The 24,491-nt window shown below is 44.9% G+C and overlaps 1 protein-coding gene and 1 long non-coding RNA gene across 2 annotated transcripts; both read right to left on the reverse strand.

Annotated features, from left to right (window-relative positions):
* Positions 1 to 213: 213 nt before the first annotated feature.
* On the reverse strand, positions 214 to 4,286 carry LOC144124145 (uncharacterized). Its single transcript, XR_013313145.1, has 3 exons — positions 4,180 to 4,286; positions 3,679 to 3,745; positions 214 to 380 (listed from the first exon to the last, which is right to left on the reverse strand). It is a non-coding gene; the product is annotated as an uncharacterized LOC144124145 (long non-coding RNA).
* Positions 4,287 to 6,982: 2,696 nt separating this feature from the next.
* On the reverse strand, positions 6,983 to 16,285 carry LOC144124146 (chitotriosidase-1-like). Its single transcript, XM_077656804.1, has 5 exons — positions 16,033 to 16,285; positions 13,268 to 13,521; positions 10,114 to 10,308; positions 7,045 to 7,167; positions 6,983 to 6,988 (listed from the first exon to the last, which is right to left on the reverse strand). The coding sequence occupies exons 1-5, from the start codon at positions 16,283 to 16,285 to the stop codon at positions 6,983 to 6,985; spliced, it is 831 nt and encodes a 276-aa protein (XP_077512930.1).
* Positions 16,286 to 24,491: the final 8,206 nt, after the last annotated feature.

Genomic DNA, 24,491 nt, shown 5'->3' on the forward strand with positions numbered 1-24,491 from the left:
GGCAGATATTTACAGGAACAGAAACTGGAAATACTAACAATGCGCATTTCTTCACATTGAGGGACACATGAATTCTTCCTAACCAGTTGTCAAGAACATTGAGGTAATTTTGCAGGGTTCGATAAAGAGTGTGAATGTCACCTGCTGATGCAAAAAATGCAATATCGTCAGCGTACACATAGGTTTTCACATTTTGAATACATGGAATTGAGCTTAGAAAAATGTTAAAAAGAACAGGTGAGAGAACTGATCCTTGCGGTACACCTCTTGTCTGTGTAAATCTCCTTGAGGAAACACCTGCTCTCGCCTGCGCTCGTCTTGCGCCAGCTTGTCTTCGTCGTCGTTTTCACTCATTATCTCTAACGACCCTTCGAGAAGTGCTGCAAAAGAAACGAGAGAGGCACCAATACTTAACGACACATCTACTAGTCGTGGCTTTCCGGCGAGTTGGCAAGTTCGTTTTCCTTTCGCAAGTAATCACGCTGTAAGCAATTACCGCTTATGGCAGTGCTTTCTAATGGCCTGAGGTTGTTTTGTCCATGCGATCATTATCTTGAGTCATCGCTCTCTGAATTACTCTTACGTTTCAGCTAGACGCATGAGTACGATCTAGATTACCATATATAGACTCCGTACGAAATCCAAAGTTACGCGTAGGTCAGATTTATTAATGCGAAGGCGTTTGACGAATATGTCCTGATTATCGTGTCAGCAAAACATTCTCCGCATGATTACGTCGCTCTATGAAGATAAATGTGCAACAGTTTATTGAGTTAGATAGCGTGTTGTGTGATCTCGCTGTGGGGAAAATTCAGTGAATGTGGTGCAATTAGTTATTAACTAAACACGAAAATTACTCCTGGACGTCGCAATAACCACGGAAGTCGACATAGCTTCTCCGCACGACTTTGTCATTCTATAAAGATATATGTGCAAAAGATTGTATTAGTGCGTGATGAGACCTCGCCATGAGAAAAATTTGGTTGATGAATTGTAATTAGTTAATAAAAGCGGAAATTACACTCTGACATAGCAATGGGCTGTGTTTATGTCCCGCGTTTCGTGTCAGCAAAATATTCTCCGCACGATTACGTCGCTCTGTTAAAATAAATGTGCAAACGTTTGATTCTGCTAGATAGTGCGTGATGAGATTTTGCTGTGGAAAACAGTTGGTTGAAGAATTGTCATTACTTAATTAATTACTCTTCGACGACACAAAAGCCACGGATGTTGACATAGCACCTGGATGTCAAAACAGCCACGCACGTCGGCATAGCACCTGGACGTGAAAAGAAAAATAAATTAAGTAAAAAAACTATAACAAAATTAAGTAAAAGTAAAAATAAACGGAAATAAAAACAGTGAAAGTAAATATTAAAAACTATAAATTAAAAAATGAAAAATACATAGCGCATTGGCAAAGTGGAAAAAACGTGCGTCATAGAAAATTCCAAGCTTTCGCAATCCTCCACGTAAGCAGGCTGAAGTGACCTGGTAATTTTTCTTCTCCGAAGCATTCATGTTTTGAAATAAATTCTTGCTTGAAGGTCGCGGTTAGAGAGGCCGCTCGAACGATGATATTACCTTTGGCTGCGAAACACGCTTTCTTCTAGAAAAAAGACCGACCCAATGAGTAGCAGCGCTTGTAAGTAATGCGCCGGCTGCACCTAAGTTAACAACAAAATATTCGCCGTATAAATGGGTGACGCTATCTGTTGTGTATGTCATACGTCACAAGCGCTTTTGTTAAGCAGTTATAAAACCTCGGCATAAAATTGCTCGTGTTTGGCAGAACATAAACTGTTCAATGAGCATTTTCACGCGGACAACAGGAAAGACCACAAATGCAAAAGCGAGTAGCTGAACCAATGAACTTCAGCATCAAGTGGGATACCGTGCAGAGGTGCTGCTGTCATTTCAGCATTGCATGGACGCTTTAGAAGTATATCATCGAGTCTGGCCAGCACATTCGCGAAATTTGCGTGGAACACAAATCCGAAACTCTGGAAGCGGAAAGATGAACGATTGATTAATTGAACGATCGACCGAGCGACCGACCTACCCACTTACTGACTGACGGGCAAGCCCATATTGCATTACAACCACAAACGTTACCTTATAAGCGGAAAAGATGATGCAACTGTAGCGATCTGATCGAAATGGAAGAGCAGAGACGTGGGCAAGGAGAGAGCAGCCGTTAACATAGGCCTAGATAGACAAGGCACCTCCAATGGCCCTCAAACTAAGGAGGTGGAAGCGATAGGTATACACAGATTTTGGCTGTGTACTCCATTGCAAATTTCATTCGTTACTAGGCTAACTGTCCAACGGAGTCGTCTGCGCAGCATGCCTACATGCATCCTGTCGGCGTTCGACCCGCGACACACGGACGACCATCCAATTTTCGCTGTATTTTATTATCTCTAGCTTCACAACCAGCAGTGTACTGCCAGAAAAAAAATAGACCTCTAATGTTGTGAACAATGCGCTAGCACGGGTGTAACAAATGAAAATTAACCTGAGAGCCTTGGTGCTGTGTTTTTATCTTCTTCCGAGCTCTCCCTTACATTGTGTTAAAGAGACACAGAGGACAAAGGCCTGTATCGATATGGTACCGCCTTCTATGCAAAAAGAGACCACTCTTAGAGAAAGCGGAGAATTTATAAGCTCGACAAGGCCAGAAAAGCGAAATAGAAGAGCAGCCCCTTTACTGGCCTATTTCGCTAGCAAAATGCGTGCGTTGACGCAAGTTTTGGGACACAATACTATAGAAGCTGCGCACCACTTCCATTGTCTTCAAAATGGTGTCAACCTGCCTGTAGCAGTGAGGTCGTACCGAATCTGAAATTAGGGCACGTTGAGTCAATGGCAAGAAATTGCGCGCGGAATTATAATGCGGGGTTTTCCTCTGCAACTGCTTTTCTCATCTCGTGTCGCCTCTTTAGCTTCAACACGCTTTCATGGGGCACATTGTAGCTTTGATCACAAAGGCATAACATATAATTAGCGCTGTTTGACTGCAAACAAGCAAAACAGATATCAGTTCCCTCTCCCGGCTGTACTTGCCATCACGTGATAAATCTCAGTCAACTCTCAACAAATAAGCCGCAAACCTGGAGCAATTAGATGACTTTCGGAAGGAAATGCTACGCTCGTATCTAAGCTAACAACTTTGGATGGAATTATGAGCAATGTTGCTATCTGCCTGATATTCTGTTCTGAAAGGCCGACTCAAAGCGTCGGGCTGGTTTACACATATAAAAGTTTGCACGTTCATTTGTGTTTTTTCTCAACGTAAAAAGTTTGCAGCTATACACATCCGTAATAGAATTCGAGTGGGCGAGGCGGTGATTTTTAGACCGGCCGCTGCTATCTCGTCATTAGCAGCTGTAAATCAGCATATGAATCAGGTAACCAAATTTTACTTTGTTCAATCATACTTTAAGTGTTGATTACATAGTACACGCAGAAGACCCTGCGACCGAAAAGCAAGCGTTTAGTAATAGAATTTATCGCTTAGAAGTTCCGAGCATCAAGGCTTTTTAAAACCTCCGAGACATGTAAACAACCCCACATCGCAGTATGTAACAGATGAGGAAGGTATGAATTTCAACTGATGGAAAAGCATAGCATCGCAAAAGGATGTCCTCGTTACTATTTGGAATAGATTTAACAAACCTTGTTCTCTGTCCTTCATGCGTCTAACGAAGCTAGTTATTTTGTAGAAAGAAAAGGTTGTGTGTGGCTGAAAATGAAACGAGAAATAAGTCGGTATTACTGAGGTTTTTACAGATTCCAGGCGAGAAAATAAATAAGTGCGCATTGAAAAACTTCCTAATAGTCATTCTTACAGGAGCTTCTATTTAAAATAGGCCGTAATAAAGATTGACAAACACTTCTTTAATATATGTGCCATACAGCAAATGAGGACTCTTTTTCATAAGTTATTTCCCTATATTTCGCTCAAATGCACAAGGCCTGGTCTATATTTTATTTGTCTTTAAATATTTTCATTTTTGCTTATAAATCCTTGCACATTCGCATTGTACTAAACTGTTTGAGTCTACAGATATGTTTGTTCATCAGCCCTAGTTATTCTCAGTCTCGTTCTCAAAGGAACGCCTTCAGTATTTTTCGGAGAAAAAAAAACAAAATACACGTGACCGTAAAAATACTCACCTTTTTGGAATACGTGACTGAATTCCTGAACCTTACAAGCAGTCTCAGCCACAAGTGGTGAGAATTCCAGCAAATGAGCCGCTACATGTGGTGCCCTTGGGTCGCTCTCGTTTCGAATGCCTCTTGTGCAGACCGTCGGCAAATATTTATTGCCGTGCATTCATTCTGCGCAACTATTATAACATTGTGACTGCGTCGGTGCCAGCGTAAAGGGAACTAGCAGGTCTTGACACAAACATTTTTCCCAGAACGTACCCATGTATAATTTTCTTCCCTTTCGTTTCCGAAAATTGAGACACTGACTTATAAAAACTGACAAATTTAACAAAAGAAATATCTTTGGACACCCTTCCTTCCATCCCCTTTCAATTCGCTGAAAAGATAGCAGCCAGTCACGGCTGCCTCCGACACGTCGAAGACAGAAAATGTATTTTCTTGTTCAGAGTGAACACCCCGAATAAACTCGCTTTTCATATTCTGCCTCTTCAAGGTGTGCACATTCTAACATACCCTATTTCTTTCAGCGCCTGTTTTGCCAGCAACGCTACTAAAGAAAGCCCCGTGGAGAATGAATTGAGTGAGCTGAAATAAAATCAAACCGCGGGATTTGGTTTTTGTTTTCCTAGAAAGCGTGTGCGCTGTTTTTGGCATTCCTGTTAGAGAAGTAGTAATTTATTTTACTGCGATAAAAGCCTGCTCGAGAACAATGCTCTAAACAGCTGCAAGTTGTCACGTGGAACAGATCTTGTCGCCCATAACAAAGAGCGCAGTCAAGCGCGAGGAAATATGCGAGTGGTGACGTCGCGCATAGAGCACACTTATTTTTTCTCATCGCCTGCCTTGTATAGGGAAGGAGAAATTCTCACTTAAATTAATATGGCTGTGTTTAACTGTCCAGCAAATGAGCAAATGCACAAGCCTGGTCTATATTTTATTTCTCTTTAAATATTTTCATTTTTCCTTATAAATCCTTGCACATTCGCATTGTACTCTACTGTTCGAGTCTACAGAAATGTGTGTTCGTCAGCCCTAGTTATTCACAGTCTCGTTCTCAAAGGAACACCTTCAGTATTTTTTGGAGAAAAAAACCAAATACCAGTAATAGAATTTATTGCTTCGAAGTTCCAAGCATCAAAGCTTTTTAAAACCTCCGTCTAAGTTTTTCTTTTCGTTAAAAGTGACTCCCGGCTGCTTTCTGGCATTGCTCACGCTTGTACGGTAGCAAAATACCCACTAATCGCCTATAATATAGAATTTAGAAATCCACCCGCCAGTCGATTGAAACTCCTGACGTCTTTACTGCAAAGAACGGCTTATCACTTTTTTGAAGTTAATGGAGGTGCAGCGCAATGTCTAAGATCTTCGCCCAAAAATCGATGTGGACGCAAGCATCTTACTTGCGACATCGACCGGTGATGGCGCCACCTGTAATTCGTTTTCCGCTTTTTCTAGCCTATAAATGATCCATTTGCGCTGAGAGTGGTCTCACTGTGATTAGAATGCGGTACCGTATTGATACAGGCCAACGTAGATCTGCCTTAAGTGTCTCTTCAAATGCTCCTGACCAAGTTTTGACAATTCAAATAAACAAGCTGAGTACCTAGATCCTGCCTAATGCTAGTCTCTGCAAAATGTTGGAGCCATGCCCGACCTTTATTGTGCTACAATGTGACGCAGGGACCGTCTAGGCTATATTCTGAAAGCGTGGCTTAGCCCGTTAGTCATTTCAAAAGCAGCGTAATGGTGATAAATATCCAGCGACAGGTTCTTACGTGCTGTTTTAATGTAAATGTTGCATGCAAAGCATTTGGCTTCCCCATCCTAAATCGTCATACACGCTTTTTCCTAACGCTTCACCCAGGCAGGCAGGCAGATAGCTAGTCAGATCTGAATCACACGAGGCTGATGGACAAGGGGCAATTCTTGACTCAATATTTTCACGAGACGCATTTATTAATCTATTTTAAGAACTATGTCTCTGGATTCTGGAGCAGCTCACTGCAGAAGAGAGGCAAAACACCTTATCCTTCAGTGCTGGCGCTTGAATTTCGGCCTGCTAGCATGTACCACCGTTTCCACCGTTGCTGCAACCACCGTCGTCACCAATCAGCCACTCAACAAGTTTGTTAAAGGGCCGGAGAAGGTGGAGATAAGTAGGTCAAGAAAGCCTGGCGACTCGGAAGTTAGGTTCGGAACAGGGAAAGTTCGGGACTGAACACGCCCGCTTTTTCCCTGGATCCTCGCCTGACTGCTTGCAATAAGTGGGTGGTAGCCCCTGAGCGGTTTCCACGCTGCTTCTACCATTGGGAACACCTCGCCCATGCAGTTGCCGGAATGGTCGTCCGCTTCGAGCGACCACAGAAATATGCCGCCCATCCAGTGTTTCCGGAACCACTTGAGCTGAGGCATCGAACTAGAAAGGAAAACTTGTCATGAGCTTGACACATGGTCGAACTAATGAAGGCATGCTTTTGATCCGCGGTTTGTCTTAACGCACGGCATAAAGTCGCACCTATCGACAAGCGCAGAAAAATAATCTTCACAATCTGATCTTTTTCTGATGCTTTTTTGTCATTCGAATCCCTTAATCACAAGCTTGTTTGGTTACTGCATCGCCAGTATGCGCACGAGCCGCGAAGTGTACCTATAGCATTTCTGCACTCTTTTTTGGTTGCTGTTTTCTTTGATAAAGCTCCTAAGAATAGGCTCGTTGCTTGTTGTGAACCCAACGATGCACCAATTTGCTTACTCTCATAGGATCTGAATTTCTTTTGAAAATAAAGAAAAATCGATACCTCGGTTTTTAGCTCTGCACAGAAGAGGGACGAAGAGAGATGCATGTAGTATTCTTCATGGGTGGCATACCTTGACGTCCGTGCTGTCTTTGTCGTCGTAGCTGACCCATTGGTCTTTGTGGTATATGTAAGGCGTCGCTGCGTACTTCACCCATTCTCGCTTCCAGCCCATGTAGCCGGCACCTCGGCACGTCTAGCAACAACAAAACATGAATAAGTGTCTTCATTGTTGCAAAGAAGAGCCTACCTTGCCTTCTATATATGTACCGCCACGAGTGTGTGAAAATTTATAGGGAACCGAAAGAAAACAGATATTCCATAAATCCAGCCATCATTTTTCTTTTTTATGGCAATGGGCCATCTTCAATGTTGGAGAGTAAAGTGCAGTGGGTGTCAACCTTTTGGAAGTTTTTATACAAATTTTTGTTTTCTCCTATCGGTTCAGAGGCTGGCACTCAACTGCATCACAATATGTCGACAGCCCATGCAGGAACTTTAGGGCTCATTGGGGGTGCTTCTGATATGTTAGCTGGGCCACATAAAAGGACGCGACCTATTTAAGTGCCTTAGCGCTATGGCACTCGATTACTCAGCTCATGGTCCTGAGGTTGCTTCATGGTTGCGGCTTCCACCCTTTAAGGATTTCAGCTGAAAGCGAAAGAAACTCACAGGACGGTAACCACTGCGTAACGCGACATTCAGCTGCAGCTTTTAAGATGTTTATATTTCGCGTTATATTGAGTAAGATAACATGAGAGCGACTTCATATATGTATGGTTATGAAGTACTGTTTCTACACATGCTCGTTCTTTGACAAGAGGTTCTCCCCAAGTCGTCCCTCTAGGCGGGTAGCACCACCGCCCCTCACGCTCCATTGGCTCCCTCCACCATCAAGGGCATCCACTCTTCGGGTGGTTCCCCGGGACAGGTACACTCTGGTTGCCCATTTCTCGCATTATAAATACCCTCCTCCTTCCACGGTAACCCTTCTAGAGTAGCTACACTCCGGGTGGTTCCCGTGGCAACCACCCTCCGGTTACGCATTTCTACGCTCTCGCCATACCATATTTATTTTCTGGTTGGCGATTCCTCCGTTGTCGCCATACCATCCTCTTTCCACGATAACCACGCTCTGGTGACGTGGCAACCTCGCTTCGGTTACGCACTCCTACGCTCTCGCCATACTTATCTCCTTCCATTATAACCATTCACCGAGTGATTCTCATGGCAACCACCCAGCGGTTGCAAACTCCAGGAACGGGCGCTTATCAGCTGTCGCTGTAAAACGGAGCCCCTTGGGGAGCGTTGAAAAACCAAAGTGGTGAATGACGCCTCTAAATGCGTGCACTACGTGAAGGCACGAATATAGTCGTGCGTTTTGTACCTGAAGGTGCTTTGTGCCTGAAGGTGAACGTTGTATAATAACCATTAACCCCTTGGGCTTCCCTGTAACGCATGTCGCCAGAAGTGGTGGCAAACGATAGGGATTGTCACTGTCTATGCAACATCAAAAGCCGATATGTCGTAGCCTTGCATGCTCACCTGTCAAAGCAGACCTCTCCTGTATTCATTAAAGTCTCTCCTCCTCTTTTTAACAACTACTGCAGGGATAGCTGTTGTACTGGGCCCTAGCAGGCGGCATCCGTGCCACAGAAAGTCCAAATTCAATCTCGCGACTGCAAATTCGTGACTGTCACTTGACGAGCCACGCGACCATGACCAGGCTCGCTATCGTGCGCCAGTTGCGACCCTTGTCACACCCTGTCACAAAGTCTGTAAGTCCTTAAATTTCTTGTACGTCTCTGGCATTACGAAAGGTCAAGCCGCAGCACGGCGATAGCCTACGCTGAGTTTAATGCGTTAAGCAGCAGAGCGTTAACAATAGTAATTTTAATACCTCTACAATGAAGGTGAGTGCAACATGCGTAGCGGCCCGATTAATCACCCTAAGGATAGACAACAACCCAGAAAAAAACTAAGCCCTCAATAATATTTTGCAAAGGCTGCAGTGCACTCTTATCGAACACAACGCTCGTGTTGTAACCAGTGTTATTTTCGGTTAAAAAGTAATTAGGTTCATCTTACAGCGAAAGCTGTCATAACTTTTATTTAGCCATGTAGCCCTGCATTCATCATGAAAACTACAGCGTCAGACGTAATATGTTGACCACTTAGTGAAATTAATTAAATTACGTTAATTTGCCACCTGCCAACAGTCACAGCTGACAGGCAGAAAATTGGAGAGAGCAAACGTTCTCTCCACGTTTAGGAAGGGAGATGGCGAGAGCAAATTGAGAAAGATAAGAAAACGTTGCTGTGGGAGGCCACGGATGGCCAGACAAGACATCGCTATTTCGCATGAGCATGGCTACGCTTTCTCTAGTGACTGATAATGTAGATTACACGGCAGAATGCGGGACTCAATGAATAAATAAAAAATGTAACAGCTTTCGCTGATTACTGCGGTAAGCTGTTAAGCATAGCTGCACAAAACTTTTTGTGCTTAACCGATAATTCCAACGATTTATGTATGGCTCATTAGCTATTTTGAGCGGACTCTGACGAAACTGATGGCCATTGCTTCACTACGCTTTGTAAGAAATATTCACCAGTCTCAGAAGAGAGAGAGAAATACGGAAAGGCAGGGAGGTTAACTAGGCAGCACCAGTCTCGGAGCAAACCAAAAACTTGGCACCTCGGTTCGGAGTGGACATTCTTGTGTTTATGTAGAATTTGCAGCCGGTGCCTGCAGTAAGTTAAATAATGTTTAATCAATTTCTCTACCTCTAGGAGCACCAACCCGATAATATGTGCACTGACACAGAAGAGAACTGATAAATATTTTTAACAGTATCAAGGCAAAACAATTATGGCATGTATAGCCATCCTATGCTACAAGTTGCGTCACAAACCTTACGCAAGCAGAGTTGCAAACTTCAACTGTGTGATGTGTTCAGTACAACAAGCAAAATGAATCGATTTGGCTTAGTGTGAAACGTTTACACTTCTTTAACGCCGTTGTTCATCGACTCTCTACGCTTTATGTCACAGAAGGCGACGTAGGTACTAGTCCACCGTATACGCTTTCAAACTAGCTCGTTTTTCTTATGTTGTATAGAGAAACAGGATACGCACTCACCTCGACGTAATACAGATAACCTTCCGTCCTTGTCAAGTTTCCGGCATGGCCTAACGGATGTTTCGGGTTGAGCTTCGCGCTGACACCGTTGTACATCGGATCGGTGAGCGTGAAGCTGCGGCCGTACGTGGCGATTCCCGGCACCATCTTGTACCTGGGCACACCGGCATCGCTCCACCTTCCAAGGCAGGATTCCTGAGCGTAGTAATACGCAGATCGAACAGCCAGCTGGAGCTAGATGCTCAAAATATTGGCATCTACCGGGCACATTTTCGGTGGCTTAAGTTGTGCCTATCGCGCATCAGTGAGCTAACAAAATTCTAGAGGTTTTCAGGATAGCGCTAGAAACATTACTGTTTCAAAGATTTTCTTCACTGCACAAAGAACGTCGTCTTTTTTCCCTTTTGTGGTTCCTTACCACGTATTCCTTCGAACTGCTCGGGTGTCATGGCCTTCAGTGCTCTGTGTCTCGGTGTCGGCTCAATAATAATAATAATTGGTTTTCTGGGGAAAGGAAATGGCGCAGTATCTGTGTCATATATCGTTTGACACCTGATAAAGAGATAAAGGAGATAAAAGAGATAAAGGAGGGAATGAAAGAAGAAAGGAAGGACGAGGTGCCGTAGGGGAGGGCTCCGGAATAATTTCGACCACCTGGGGATCTTTAACGTGCACTGACATTGCACAGCACACGGGCGCCTTAGCGTTTTTCCTCCATAAAACGCAGCCGCCGCGGTCGGGTTCGAACCCAAATTATTTTGCATTGTCGCCTCAAGCCGCTTATGATTCCGGGAGCCAACTAGAAACTCGCAATCTACCGCCTAGGTGCACCCAATATATGTTTAATATTAGCCATCGGATAATCAAGCAATTAATAGCGTTCACCGCTGTTCCCTAGGAATAAACCTATATAAACAACAAAACCGATTAGAACCAATAAATAAGAATGAGTGAATGTCGCCAGTTGGTCGCACTGTAGATATTGAGAGATACCTCTCCTTTTCTACAATCTACTAGTTGTATTCCCCCTAAAAACAAATATTCACCTTTTTCAGCACGTAGGAGGAATCTCAACCTGGTGGGTAAGCTCTTTAAGCGACTTTTTCCAGATGGGGTATTAAGGCGTGGCGCTTTAGACTTTTTCGCATGCGGTCAAAACTGCTGGTAAAGGGTGGAAATTTATGACCGTCGCTTGTAACTCCACATAGTTGTCAGGCGAAGCGTCGTAAGTCAACAGCTGCGTTATATCAGACAGGAGCTTCATGCTCAGCCCGCGATCTGGTATGCGCAATTAAACGCTTTGGTCTGGAATTCTACACGATCCTATCTCAGGACACAGGCGCACCACTTAATATATACAAAAATAGATTGGTCTTTGAATACCACAGCCTCTACGTTTTCAGTATAAACATGCACGCTAACTGCAGAAGATAAAGTCTAATTATTGACTTTTAGTTAATTGCTAAGGTTGTGATAAAAAAATTACCACTCTTTATGCCCGCTTGGCTGCATAACCTATTGAAAAAAATGACTATTGCGTACTGCTCTATGCAGTTGTTGTTTTGAAATCCGTAAACCTAATTTTTAACGCCCTGTGCAAGACATTATATGAAGAGAGCTAAAAAAAAAACTTCGACATAGTTTAATGCAGTTATATAGCTATGCTTCGCTCTGCTCTTTAATTGCACACCCTAACGTCGCACTTCAACTAGAGCCATCGATCCTTTTAACTTGAAGGGGAATGCGAATCTTAAAACTATTGTGTTTATTTATGGTAGCATTCTTGGTAAAATCATCCTGGAAGTTTTTTTTTATGTAAGGGTCCAATTTGCAATTAGAGATTAAATTTGACCACCAGAATTTGAGTTACTCGGAGTTTTGTGGTTTTATTTTGGATTTTACAGGCCCTTAGCCAAAAAATCTTTATAAATTATTTGAATCGTTGCAGAATTGAATCGCCCAAGATACACTTTGTGCTGTTGGGCTGTTTTTACTTTTTATGCAGTCAAAATGCACTGGTAAAGATTTATGCATAAACCTTACAAAACGGGTTCGCGTGTAATTTAGGAATGCAAATAATTAAATTTCATCACCGCCCAGCTGTGTACTTCACGATTCAATTTATGCCAAGCTGATTTAAATTACCGACGGCAAACGAGAGAAAAGCCCGCAAGACAAAGATTGCATTTTAAAATCATGAACACAGATAAAGAGGCTTGAAATCTGTGTGCACTAATTCAGTCGCAGAAATCCAGTCGCGGGATAACGACTATTGCTTTGGTTGCGCTATAGATGTGATAACATCTTGAGAGGTGTCAAACGAAAGGGGGCGAGACAAGCTTTTCAACAGAAGCAAAATGACAGCGATCGGAGAGCAGTTAGGGAATTGCAGTCGCGTGAAGTGGAACAACATTCTAAAGCTCGAGCTAAGTTTTTCTGCCGCGCTACTCGCTAAGTATTCATTTTGTTGGTACTTTGGGATCGTTTTGAGAGCGGATATTTGGCGGAAATATAGTTAGAAGTATATTTAGTGCGAAAACTTATTTTTCCAGAAATAGAATTTTTCGTGATTTTTCGCGATCTCTTAAGAGAAGCGCCAGTGATAAGTGTTCAATATAGCCGAGATTTGTACAGTTGCTATAAGGTAAACGACCGTAGCTTTAATACTACTGGGTTCATTTGTTATGAAGTCCGGTAAATAAAATGACAACCCGGGATGCGGCCACGATTTTGTTTTAATTATTAAAGCATTTTGCTACACATTCTGTCCTCAATTTAGAGTCACAGAATTTGCGTAAACAAGACAGCCATGAAAACCTTGCAGATAGTCATGCCACTGTAATAATGCGGTACCGCTATATAACTCTCCTCGCCTTCTATCCTTCAGAGTCCACAAATGGTTAGCGACATGTAAGGTACTTCTTCTGTAGCAGTGCACGCAGAGGTCATTGTAACCTTACGGGGCATTCGTAGATGCGTGCACGAAACGTTGCAGATACTATGCATTTACAATTATGCCACGATGCCATAGAGTTAAATAGATTTCGCATCTTAAATGACTCTGTGTCTGGCGTTCCTTAAACGCACCAAGTCATCACCACATTTTCGTCAGACTCATGCTATAAGTGTGAAATTTAATAAATGTCTCGACCACCTTGATGAACTGAAGTATCTTCTCAACGTCCTTTTCAACACTGATAAAAGGACCGGGCCTCTCCAAGTGGAAGTTGACACCGTCGAGGCCCAAAGAGTTGATCCACGAAAAGATGGTGTCCACGAGATGTTTCTCATCCTTGTCATTGCGCAGACATTTCAGCAGGCTCTTCACGTGTGCGCCACCGCCGTAGCTGAAGAGAACCTTCAGCCTTCGGTTGTCGTGCTTAAGGTTTACCAGCTCTCTTATTATATCTAAGAACACCGCAAAGCAATATACGTAGTCTGATCGCATACCGAATAAAATTTGCGTTTTAAAGGTGATATAACATCAACGTTCAACAGAAGCTACAGATAAAACTGTTGTAGCGGCGGGTGCCGCTCAAGTACATGAACTGCTAGCAACCAAAACCATCCCGGTTTGTTTCCACATACATTCATATATATACACATAGCGACACTGGTGCCTCTGGCGGCAGGTGATCCCCAAACCGAAACCGGAACCACATATACAACATATTCCCTTCCTTATAAAAAAAGACAGCTACATGGGTCAGTGATTTAGTAGTGGTAGAACGTTAGTACTCTTTTACAGAATTATATTTACAGTAACAACAATGTGCTTGTCTTATGCACTTAATACAAAAATATAAAACAAAAAGAGGAAAACAAGATACAACTCCATTTATGTCCATATTTCACAACGTCAGCAAACTCAACACTCGTGCAGATTGTGACACGTTCACGTTCACTGCAAAACGTGTCTTTCTGTACTTAGTGTCCATAGCGGTCTGGAGGTCGTCTATTCCTTGATGGCTGTACCCTACGCTGAGGTCCCGATGCTTCTGAGAAACCACTGGCGGCAGGCGAAGTTTCTTCCGGCTCACAGCCGGTCACTGGTGACATAGGCGGCTGCTTCGCAGCAGCCACAGCTGAAGTTCCGGTTGGCGCTTCTGAAACGGGTCTCTCCAAGGTGTGCGGTGAGCTGCTTTCCCTAGCGGTGTCCTTTGTATCACTCCTTTCCCCCCACCCACAGATAGATGCAGAAGCTCGTGGCATCCTTGACAACTTTGAAGCGTTCCACGTTTTTCCATCATCAAGTTGGAAGGACGATTGCCCCTGTTTTCTTATAACTTTTCTTGGACGGCTAAAAGCCAGGTCACCTTTAAAAGCAGTTTGTCTGCGTACTCGTACAAGGTCACCAACATTCACTTTGGTTTCCCTTGCGGCCCTGCGAGCATCTGTGTATAGTTTACTGGATTGCTGCTTTTGCTTCACCCGCTCGCGTAGGCGGTGAAGCTCTGAAGTAGGGTCGGTTGCAAATATTGCGGACGGATACCCAACGACATCGAACCGAGTCCTTGGTAGACGTCCATGCAGGAGAAGTGCTGGAGCAACTGCAGTTGTGGCATGCGGCGTACAACGGCTTTGCCCGCGTGGGTTCGAATCCCATCCTCGTCGCCAATGTTGTAGCGGCGGGTGCCGCTCAAGTACATGAACTGCTAGCAACCAAAACCATCCCGGTTTATTTCCACATGCAGTCATATATATACACATAGCGACACTGGTTCCTCTGGCGGCAGGTGATCCCCAAACCGAAACCGAAACCACATATACAACAAAAACAAAGCGATTTTTCGAGGAATGCCCAATGAACTTAAAAAACAAGCATCAGCTCTTGCTGACGAACAAATGTTGTACCTTGCCTTATTGAAGCCGCGCATTGACTCCAAATGGTATTGTTTCTTCTCAGGCGCTGGCAGCATTATTACTGCAACATGTGTAATACACTGTCAGACACAGTGAAAACAAAACTACTGTTCGGTACATCGCGTGACTTTCAGCGAAATTTTCAACTTCGAATTTCATGAATGTGTTGCACGTTTTTTCCTTCCAGGTGAATATAACATCAGGCGCATTGCTTCTAATAACACAACACAAGTGTTGCATTTTGAATAATTATGAATTCCTTAGGTATCTGGCTACTAACGAATGCGCGAGCTTTGAACAGACAACAAAAAACATGTTATCCTAACGGTTCATGAGAATGGCATAGCACCACTCACCTGTGAAGCTACTGCCTAACGAAACATTGAAGAGTGAAGAAAAACCTTCCCAGTTAAAGCTGTTATAACCTTGTTAGAGGACTTCATTTTTTCTCGCATATGTTCTGCACTTATGCAAGAGCCTCATGCCACGCTACCAAAGTCGAAAACTATTTGGGACAAGGCGTCCCTCATTGCACATTCTGGTGACGCTCTCTTACAGCGGCTGGTTGCTGGTTTTGCTGGTGCGAAGGAGGATAACATAGTGGCCAGTGCGTGACACTCACATGCAGGAGCTGCCCACGTATCCATCTTAAAAAACTCAAGCAGAAAAAACAACTGGCAAAATAGTAGCGAATTTTTCTTGTCAGCCTTCACACATGCTCGTTTCCAAGTTCATTTTCGAGCTGGTCCTTCTTCCTTCTGCAGGATCCCTGCCCGTTAGTGTTAGCGGTGCTGACTAGTGTCATCTCCGCGATGTGGGAGGTAAGGGAGGTTTTCTGTTTTTAGCTCCTTATTTTCTACAGCTGTGGTGCCAGCATGATATGGATAACACCAGAACTCCCACGATATTTTCTGCAATTTTAGCAGAAATACCTATAAAAAACAGCCTGTTTTCTTTCACACACTCATTCTTTTTCTCAGTTCTGGCGTGATTAGCGGCCAATCTGAACTACGGTTCTTTCTGAACACGCAAGGAAGGAAAAAAAAAACCACGCACCCTTCTCGTCCTTGTGTCCCCGCTTGTGGAACACAAACTCGCCGGTCTTGTTGTCCGTCTCCAAGTATGAGTAGACAACGTGGGTGCACTTGTCAGCCGGCACGGCACCCGCCTTGAAGCGCCGCGTCCCAGTGCGCTCGAAGCCGACGGCCCGCACGAAGCACACCAGGGGAGCCTCCTCCTGGCGTCGTGACAGGATACGGCGACGCTCGTCCTCGGCTAGCTTCTCATCCTCACCGTCATTGTCCGCCATCTCTGATGGCCACTCTACATTTGCCCCTTCAGTAGAGTAAGAATGTTGAACTACCAATAACTGTGTACAGAATACATATATAGCGTCTGATACGCTCTTGTCACAACGGTAGCTAATGAATAACATTGTGGCGGTTATAGTTACGGTCAGAGATGCGACCCGGGTCTGTAGTCTGTAAAATGTGATTCCTAGGCAATGAAAATATGCTCTCGGTGGCATTACGATCAAAATTCACTTGCGTCATGTGTGTTTCGCTGGTTGCGGAATGCGTGTTGATTGTTTTGCTATGCATCAGAGGTAGCCCGGAAGTCCGGGAGTTATGTCGGTTGCACATTCAAGCTGCTTTTGGTGGCGTCTGAAGACAACTTATGGAAAAAAATGATGGCTTTTTTACAATGAATCAAAAGAGGAATGTTGCTTGTAAGTTAAAATTTTTAAAAGCATGAAAAGCTTAGTCTTTAATTAAGTTATGGGACCTTAAGAATGCAAAATAAAATTTATCAACGCAAACAATTACTCGCAATCTGCATAAAGAAAATTCGTGAAACGTTAATTTTTTTCCTTCATGCTGAAGTAAATCTGAGCACACTCGATATGAGGCCGTCCACGATTAGTGTGCCTGGCTGTTATATAGAGGTTTTCGCACTAGTTCTCGTAAACAACATTTTAAGAGCAGGAAAATGGACTTACCGTCTTTCTCCATTTCGTCCTCGTTGTCGGCGTAAAGAAGCACTTTCGTGTGCTGCAATTTTTTCTGTATGCCTTTCCGAATGGCACCGTTGTCCATTGCCCCGCCATGATCACCCTTTATTCCGCCTGTTTTGATTTCTTTGCGGTCGTTCCAGCCTTCTACTGAATTTCTCTTGGCCTCCGCAAGGCCCATATGGAGGCCGACGGCAAAAAATGGCTGCTAGCAACAACCATACGAATGGCGCTGATACCATGGTGTCCTGCAGGAGATCGTGTTTAATGCTGGCGTACGAAACAGGAAAACTTCATGCAGAAATTGTTAAACGGCGTATATTGCTTCCGCTAACGAATACTGCTGTGTGTAGTTTGATGCCGTTGTGTTTAGGTTCTTGAACATTAAAGCACTTGCAGGGGAGGCCTCATAAACACCCCATACACTGAATCGGCCCCGCGGATCGCCATTCAATCCCGTACAAATTCCTAGCTACTCTCCCCATTTACACTCTGTTCTTGAACACCCAGGTGAGTATGGTGTCCGGTGTCCGAACGAAGGGAACGAACAGCCGTAGACGGCAACACAGGGTACACGGTACATTTCTAGTAGGAAGTGTGGGTTCCAGAAAAAAAGAGAGCTGCTGATGATGGTAGTGCAGCCAAAAAGGAAAATGAAACTGAAACTTGGATGAGATGGAACGTAAATTCCTGCTTGAAAGAAAAACGAAACAGACGTAAAGCCACAGTACTTATGTGGGGTGTCTGTCAGGTGGACGGCGCTCTCTTGCCATTTGGCGCAGCGCTTGTCCTTTGTCGTTGTACTAAGTAGGAGTTAAAGTGCTTGCCTCAAATGCTGGAGGAGGAGAACTTAGTATATATGTCGTCGTTTCGGCTGGTGCAGGTTCGGTGTGATCTCCAGAAGCATTTTAATTATTGTTTGGGGTCAGTGCCCAGGGCAGTGTAGTCAGACCTGTTTTATGGTGCGTTAACTAAATTGGGTGAATTCCAACAGTGGCCATCACTTAACAGAAAGGAATTCAAGGCACTCTTTCTATTTTTTATGGACGCATGCGTGAAAGCATTGCCTTGGTTGCAGCTGTGGGAATTCTCACCAGAACTAGGAGGAGGAGGAGGAAGAGGATGACGAAAGGCCGGGAGGTTAACCGGTAGATGTGACCAGTTTGCTGCCATGCACGGGGGTAGGGGATGAGGGGATAAAAAGGTGACGGAGAAAAGGAAGTGATGAGAAAAAGCCAAAGGCGAAAAGGCATCGGCAAAGTCAGAGCCTGTCGTGCAGGCCCTGAATGCTTTTCTTTTGCCGCTGGTTTTTGCCATAAGCCACGTAGTATGTATATAACACTACAAAAATGTGTTCCCAAAAGCATCAGTTTTCGAATTCCTCATCGTGGAGAATGTCTTCTCAAAATTTAGGCACAATAAAATATTATTAGCTGATCATAAACAAAACCTACATTTGAAGAGAGCCTGACAGAACTTTCGGGGCTAACAAGCAAGCAGACTCATCCAGAAGCCTTGTAGATGTTAATGAACAATGAGTGCTTTTCCTCTCACCGAGCGATGTTCCTACCACGAGTTCATTATGCGCAAGGCCTAGCACCTTGCGACTGCCCCGAAGCCAGTGCAGAAGGAACACGCGCTGCCATATACCTCTCCCTCGAAGGTAGGCATACATAATGAATCGTCTTGTTTCCGAACTTCACGATCTTGCTTCATACGAAGTCCCACTTATGCCAGCATATAAACGGAGCCTTTTCTTGCCCGTTCAGAGCCACGGTCCCAGCTGCCTCCTACATGCTGCCAAAAGAACTATTTTCATCCTGAGAATGAACGTCTTGAGGCAATATTGGCCTTTCATACACTTGCTCCGCTTACCATGTGCATCTGAACAACCGCCGGGAACCTTCGGTAAATAAAACCGGCAGCCTTTTTTCTCGAAAAGCGTTTGTTCGGATCTCGCGTAGATATCCGATAACTTTCATTTTCTTTTGCGCCACTGGAAGAAAACAAAAGCCTCCAATAATTCTCAAGCCACCAATAATTCTCTCAAAACAGATGCGTGTTTCCGTTATATGGAATCAGTCTTGTCGCCGTTGGAAAGTGTTATTTAGTGCAAGAACGTCTGTCAGCAATGGTGTGCGTAAAAAGTCTCCAATTTTATTCTCTGTGCCGTCCTCGAATTTTGTATCTTAAAACGCGCGTTCAGACCAGTGGTATTCGACAATGTTGTGTCATATTATTAAATTATTGTATGTTCTAACCGCTTAATTGCTGACATGGCTATGCCAGCAGCGTAATGCATTTCTGTTAATACACCTTAGGCCTGTAACGGAGCGTTAGTTGGTAAAAGCGCAGAGTTCTGTTATTCCGCAACATCTATGTATTTTTGAATACCATCACCAGCTCGCTCGTTGAAACAAGAAAACATTGCGTTGTGCCTTAATGAAAACAGTTCAGAATAATGCGTAAATTTTATTTCATTGTGGGCATGGAAGCACTGCAATGACGCACGCTGACCAGACGCCTTTTCGCTTTCTCGCGTAGATTACAACAGTACTCGGAATCCTGGACTCATCTTGCGCTGAGCATGAAATATTGCTACGGCAATATTTCCGTTCTTGCCAGGCAACGTCCTCTGGCTCATCCCGTAGCCGTCCTCCGCATGTAGATGCATCCTCATTGGAGTATTTAAAGCATCACCAGTTCGGCAACCCCTTCAGTGGACATAGATGCACAGCAGTTAAGCACATCAACCAGACTCCTATCCGCTTTCTCGTGAAGGTAGACACCGCACCTTCGCTTTACTCGAGAAGGTCGAGCAATGTTTGCATGCTGCTGCTTTCATGCTCGCAACTCTTGTTTTCGTTGAGTCGCGACTGTTTTCAGGTTGCAGACTTGCTAATCATGATTAATGTAAGTACCTACCGCATTTTCCGGAAGTTGCCAGCAGCCGCGTCGGCGGCCGGAGCGGGCTCGTATCCGAGCGGCGACGTTACAGGCTCCGGCGCTGGCCTGCTGCGAGCGTAATCTGGCTGACGTAAGCCTGCGCCCTCGCTCAGGATGAGAGCGCTCCGAAGACTCGAAATATCTTGTCGCAAACGTTACCCGCTTACTTATCATCCAGGGAAAAAGAGCGAGGGCGAAGACTTACGTCAGGCAGTTTACACTCTTAGGGCCGTTGTACGATCGTTTCGGAGCGCCTTCCGCCTCGTCCGCTTCGGGAGCGCAGCTGGCGGATCCGCCTCGTTCGGCGAACGGATGGAAAGTTGGTGAACTTCAACTTTCTGGCGGACGAGCGCATCCGGCCGGGGACCGGAGTGCAGCTATTGGCTGCTTTTCCCGTGACGTCAGTGACGTCCGAGCCCCTCCTCCCTCCGCCTCGGTTCTGCTCTGCCCCGGCCTGCCGGGGCAAGATGGCCATCCGTCGACTGAACTGGGGAGCGCGGCCTGGGCAGTGGCAGCGATGTCGCGAAGCATATTATATTGTACACATCTTGATATTACCAGTGTTCAGAGCGACTGCAAACTTCGCCGCGTTCAGCAGTGGCGAGCGATAGTTCCACTAGTTGAATTCTGTAATCATCTACGTTGACGGAGATGACAGAGCGCCGCTTCAAACCGATGCAAACCTGTGCAGTGGCGGTGTCACGAAGTGTTTATTTCGAGCTGTTTTTGGTTTTTGCATGCGTTTGTAATTCCTGCTGCGGCTCTGCAAACCGACGCAAGACCTGTGCAATGGCGGTGTCACGAAGTGTTTATTTCGAGCTGTTTGTGGTTGTGGCAAGCGTTTTGAATTTCTGCTGCGAGTTATTTTCCTGTGCGTGCGCAAGTTTCACAGCATAGCGACAAGTGTCCGCGTAGTGAAAGTGATTATGGTCGGTGCGAGTGCTTTCCCGTCAAATCAGCGATATGTTCATCTGCGAAAAACTCGCGACGCCCGCCGTTTTCCGAATGTTGAAATGAACTTGGAGCTGTGCAGCTGGTCGCTTCCGTTGCGATGGCTGCAGTGATCGTGACCGAGGTGAGCCCACGACGTTGTTTCTGCTACATAGCAAACTGCTGCGTGTGCGACTTGACACGATCTTGGCTGCACGGCCGTCGCAGTGTTTTTTGCTGCGACAACAGCAGCGTCGCCAGTCTTGTGCGTCTTGGTGCACGATACAGTGGTACGTTTTATGATCATGGGTGCGCAGGTTGAGACAGTGTGCCAGCGGCATTATGTAGCCTGTGTGAAAAAAATCGGTGCGCAGTGCAAATGTCAGTTCGGGGGCACCGTCATTTTGTATGTGTGTGTGTGTGCCACACGTCAAACAAAGGTACCAAAGTGAATTAAGCTGTCTCTATGCTTTTGTTGGAGGCCTGTTTGCCAACATGATTTTGTCAGTGCCGAGCAGTTGTTGAGCAGCAGCGCTTAATGCTATCAGCTGCATTAGTTTATTTGATGAGGCATTATCGAAGCCTTCAAGAGATGTAATCCATGCACATTTGCATGTTCATATGCTGCCTTCATTTGTTTGTGACTGCCTATGAACACGATTATTTGCCTGCAGGGTGATGATAACCCTGGTTGGCCTGCAAGAACTTGTGTCGGCAATGTAGTATGTTCCGGGATTTTCTTAGCCCTCCTCGCATTTTCCACGAGCAGAAATTTATTTGCTCATCAGTAAATTCATAATTGAACATTCCTGACTTATATAAGTTGCCTGCAACACTTATCCGATCCCATCTGTTTCATGGTCATGACAGCACTATTCCTGCACATGTTATCAAACAACAGTTACAAGGCTTTTTTAATGCCTTGAAATGTGCTATGCACTGTTGCGTGGCGGTTGGCTTTGCAATACCAGTCTGCACTCATTCCTGCGAGCCCTGCAGTATTGACGCAACTGTGCATCAGTTGAGGCTGACACCAGATATAAATTGAACCCATTTCTTTTTTGCTTGGATCGGCAGAAATGGTTGTGGTCATTAGCATTCACAGATTCTCCACTTTGCACTGGAACAAAGTTCTGTTTCTGCCTAACGTGCATGCCTGAAACCAGAGCATTGCATTTTTCGTCTCGTAGTGCGCAAAATCTCTACACAAGGGTCGCTGACGAGAGCCGCCGACAAAAGCAGGAACTTAACACGCACACCATTGCGATGCCGAAGCGCAGCCTACTAAGCCTAGGTGCAGGTCGCCGAGGAACGGAAAAAAGTACCACGTGACCACGAAAAGAGGTTATTATTTGGGGGGGGGGGGGGGCGCTCGTACGGGAAGTAGGTAGGGAAGGGGGGGGGAGCGCAGTGTGCAGGGATATCGGGGTTTGGAGAGGGGGGCGGGAAAGGAGGCAAGGGAGAAGGTAGTCGGGCGCATACCGATCTGCCCCTTGGGATGCGGGAGCCCGTTTCGGCGCGTGGAGCGATGCTGGCGGTGCGCTCGCGCCGGCTAGGTTGCCACCAGCCGGAAAAGGCTATTGGACAGACGGATATGCCCGGCGTGCCAATCGGCATGCTGGGACCATCCGCCTCGCTCGCAAGCGCCAAAGTGATCGTACACCTTTCCGCCTCACGTCTGCCTGGCGGCCGAAAACTGGCGGACCGCTCCCGAAGCGGACGAGGCGGAAGGCGCTCCAAAACGATCGTACAACGGCCCTTAGCCGGGGACTAGCGGCGCATCTCGGCTGCGAGCCCACTCCGGCCGTCGATGCGGCTGCTCGGCTAGTTTTGATAAAGACGGTAGAGTCAAACCCCAGCCCTCTTAAAGAAGATCCCAGTAAACAATATCAACAACTTGTTTCGCTGATAACATCACTGCATAAAAAATGAACACAAAACATGGTGAAGTTATTTCCTCCCTGTACAAACTAAGGCAACCGCAGACATCTCTAGAGCAAAAGGTTTCAGACAGCCATTTCAGACTTTCGGTAGTAGAAAAATATGTGCAAAGGTCCTAGGAACATGCTAGCCAAAGTGTTGCCCCTCAAGGTTCAGCACTAACCGATCACCTATACGATTTTAAGGACCACTTCAGAAAAGAAAACTTTCATGGCCTTGCTGATGATGCCTTTGAAACTTGGTAGGAATCCGAAGAACAGATTTGCTCACTTTTTAATAGTATAATGAATTTAGCCTAGGTTCAAGTTGGGAGCGTATTAGACACCCCCATAGGTGAGGGAATTTTGTTTCTGGGAAGAGATCAAGCAATTATTGTGAATTTATTATCCTCTAAGCTCAGGGATACCATTATGGCCTTGAAAAGCAAGTTCAAACATTTTAAAGAGTCCATTAATGGAAACTTTTCTAAGGCGACGAGTTCATCATGTAAAAAGTTGTATGACTTTGCAAACGTCAGCGGAAAAGAATTTTCCCAAACGCTGCGACAAACCTTTTGGGAACAGTAAATGCTATCTCTACTCATCGGCATCTGTTAACGTCTGCAAACTGCCCTCTAGCAAGGACCCCGTTACGGCGCGTGTGCACTCTTATTCCGAATCACCGTCAAACATGTCTTTATTAGTAAGAGACTTGTGCTTGTTTGTTCATATTTCCGAGGCATAGCGCATGAATGAACAAAACACGGTGAACAGGAATTGACACACGTCATTATCCTCAGAAAGCACATACTTCGAATGTAGTGCAATGCAGCTGCTCTTAGGTGAACCGTGAAGATTTATCTGCGTCCTTGATTCACGCTGTGTTAACGTTGCCATTTTTGACCGAAACCTGGCTCTGATCGAGTAGACAGTGCAGAACTGTTTTATTGTGAAAAGCAATACTTTATTCACTGCTATGAGCGCGAATGCAAATGCTGGGGGGGGTTATCGCTGCAAATGCTGAACTTGAGTTGGGTGCGATAGCACTAAACTGCCCCCTAGAACGTGTTTGATTTCAATTTTTTTTCTTTTTTTAATCACTAGAACATGCTGTTTTCCTTGTGCTATCGACGTCGAAACGCCTCTTCACTATTTTTCAACCAGTCGCAGTACGCTTTACATGACAATGTTGAGTTTTCCACCCTATCAGCTATTCCTGCTTAGTGGCTTGACCTTACCGGAAATCCACTGTCAAGAGCAGGTCCGGCGAGAGCGTATCTTTTGTGAATTTATGCCTTGACTTCGGTCCTACACAATATATCTCAGGCTGCCAGAATTGGTCCCACTTCGGCTATAATGCTTGGTTTAAGATTGACAACAAACCTTACCTCGTACATTGCAACTCATAGTTTCCAGGCCTGAGTGGCGGCTGCTTTATCCGCTTTATCATGACAGCTAACCGCACACCACGTCCAATTTACGAATATAAAGCAATCAGAGGCTACGTCAAAGCAAATTATACTGCCAATAATCAAGAACTTAAAATCTTTCTTGACATATATATAGTATACCGTATTTCTTCGACCATACATACAGTTGAAGAAATTGAAGTCCATTCAAAACCAAACTATGACATTAATAAACAAATGCGTACAATAATATAACCTCTCGAAAAAACAATCCCATTGGTTCACAACATCATTGAAGAG

Source organism: Amblyomma americanum, chromosome 3 (assembly GCF_052857255.1).
Source record: "Amblyomma americanum isolate KBUSLIRL-KWMA chromosome 3, ASM5285725v1, whole genome shotgun sequence".
NCBI classification, from domain to species: Eukaryota; Metazoa; Arthropoda; class Arachnida; order Ixodida; family Ixodidae; genus Amblyomma; species Amblyomma americanum.

Bases quoted from the DNA above. Each gene is read 5' to 3' on its own strand.
- LOC144124146 (XM_077656804.1), bottom strand. From the start codon at position 16,285: ATGGCGGACAATGACGGTGAGGATGAGAAGCTAGCCGAGGACGAGCGT. The intron at 13,522-16,032 runs GTGCGTGGTTTT...CGGTGTTCTTAG, and splicing joins GGGACACAAGGACGAGAAGG to ATATAATAAGAGAGCTGGTA. The intron at 7,168-10,113 runs GTGAGTGCGTAT...TGTTGTTGCTAG, and splicing joins GTTATCTGTATTACGTCGAG to ACGTGCCGAGGTGCCGGCTA.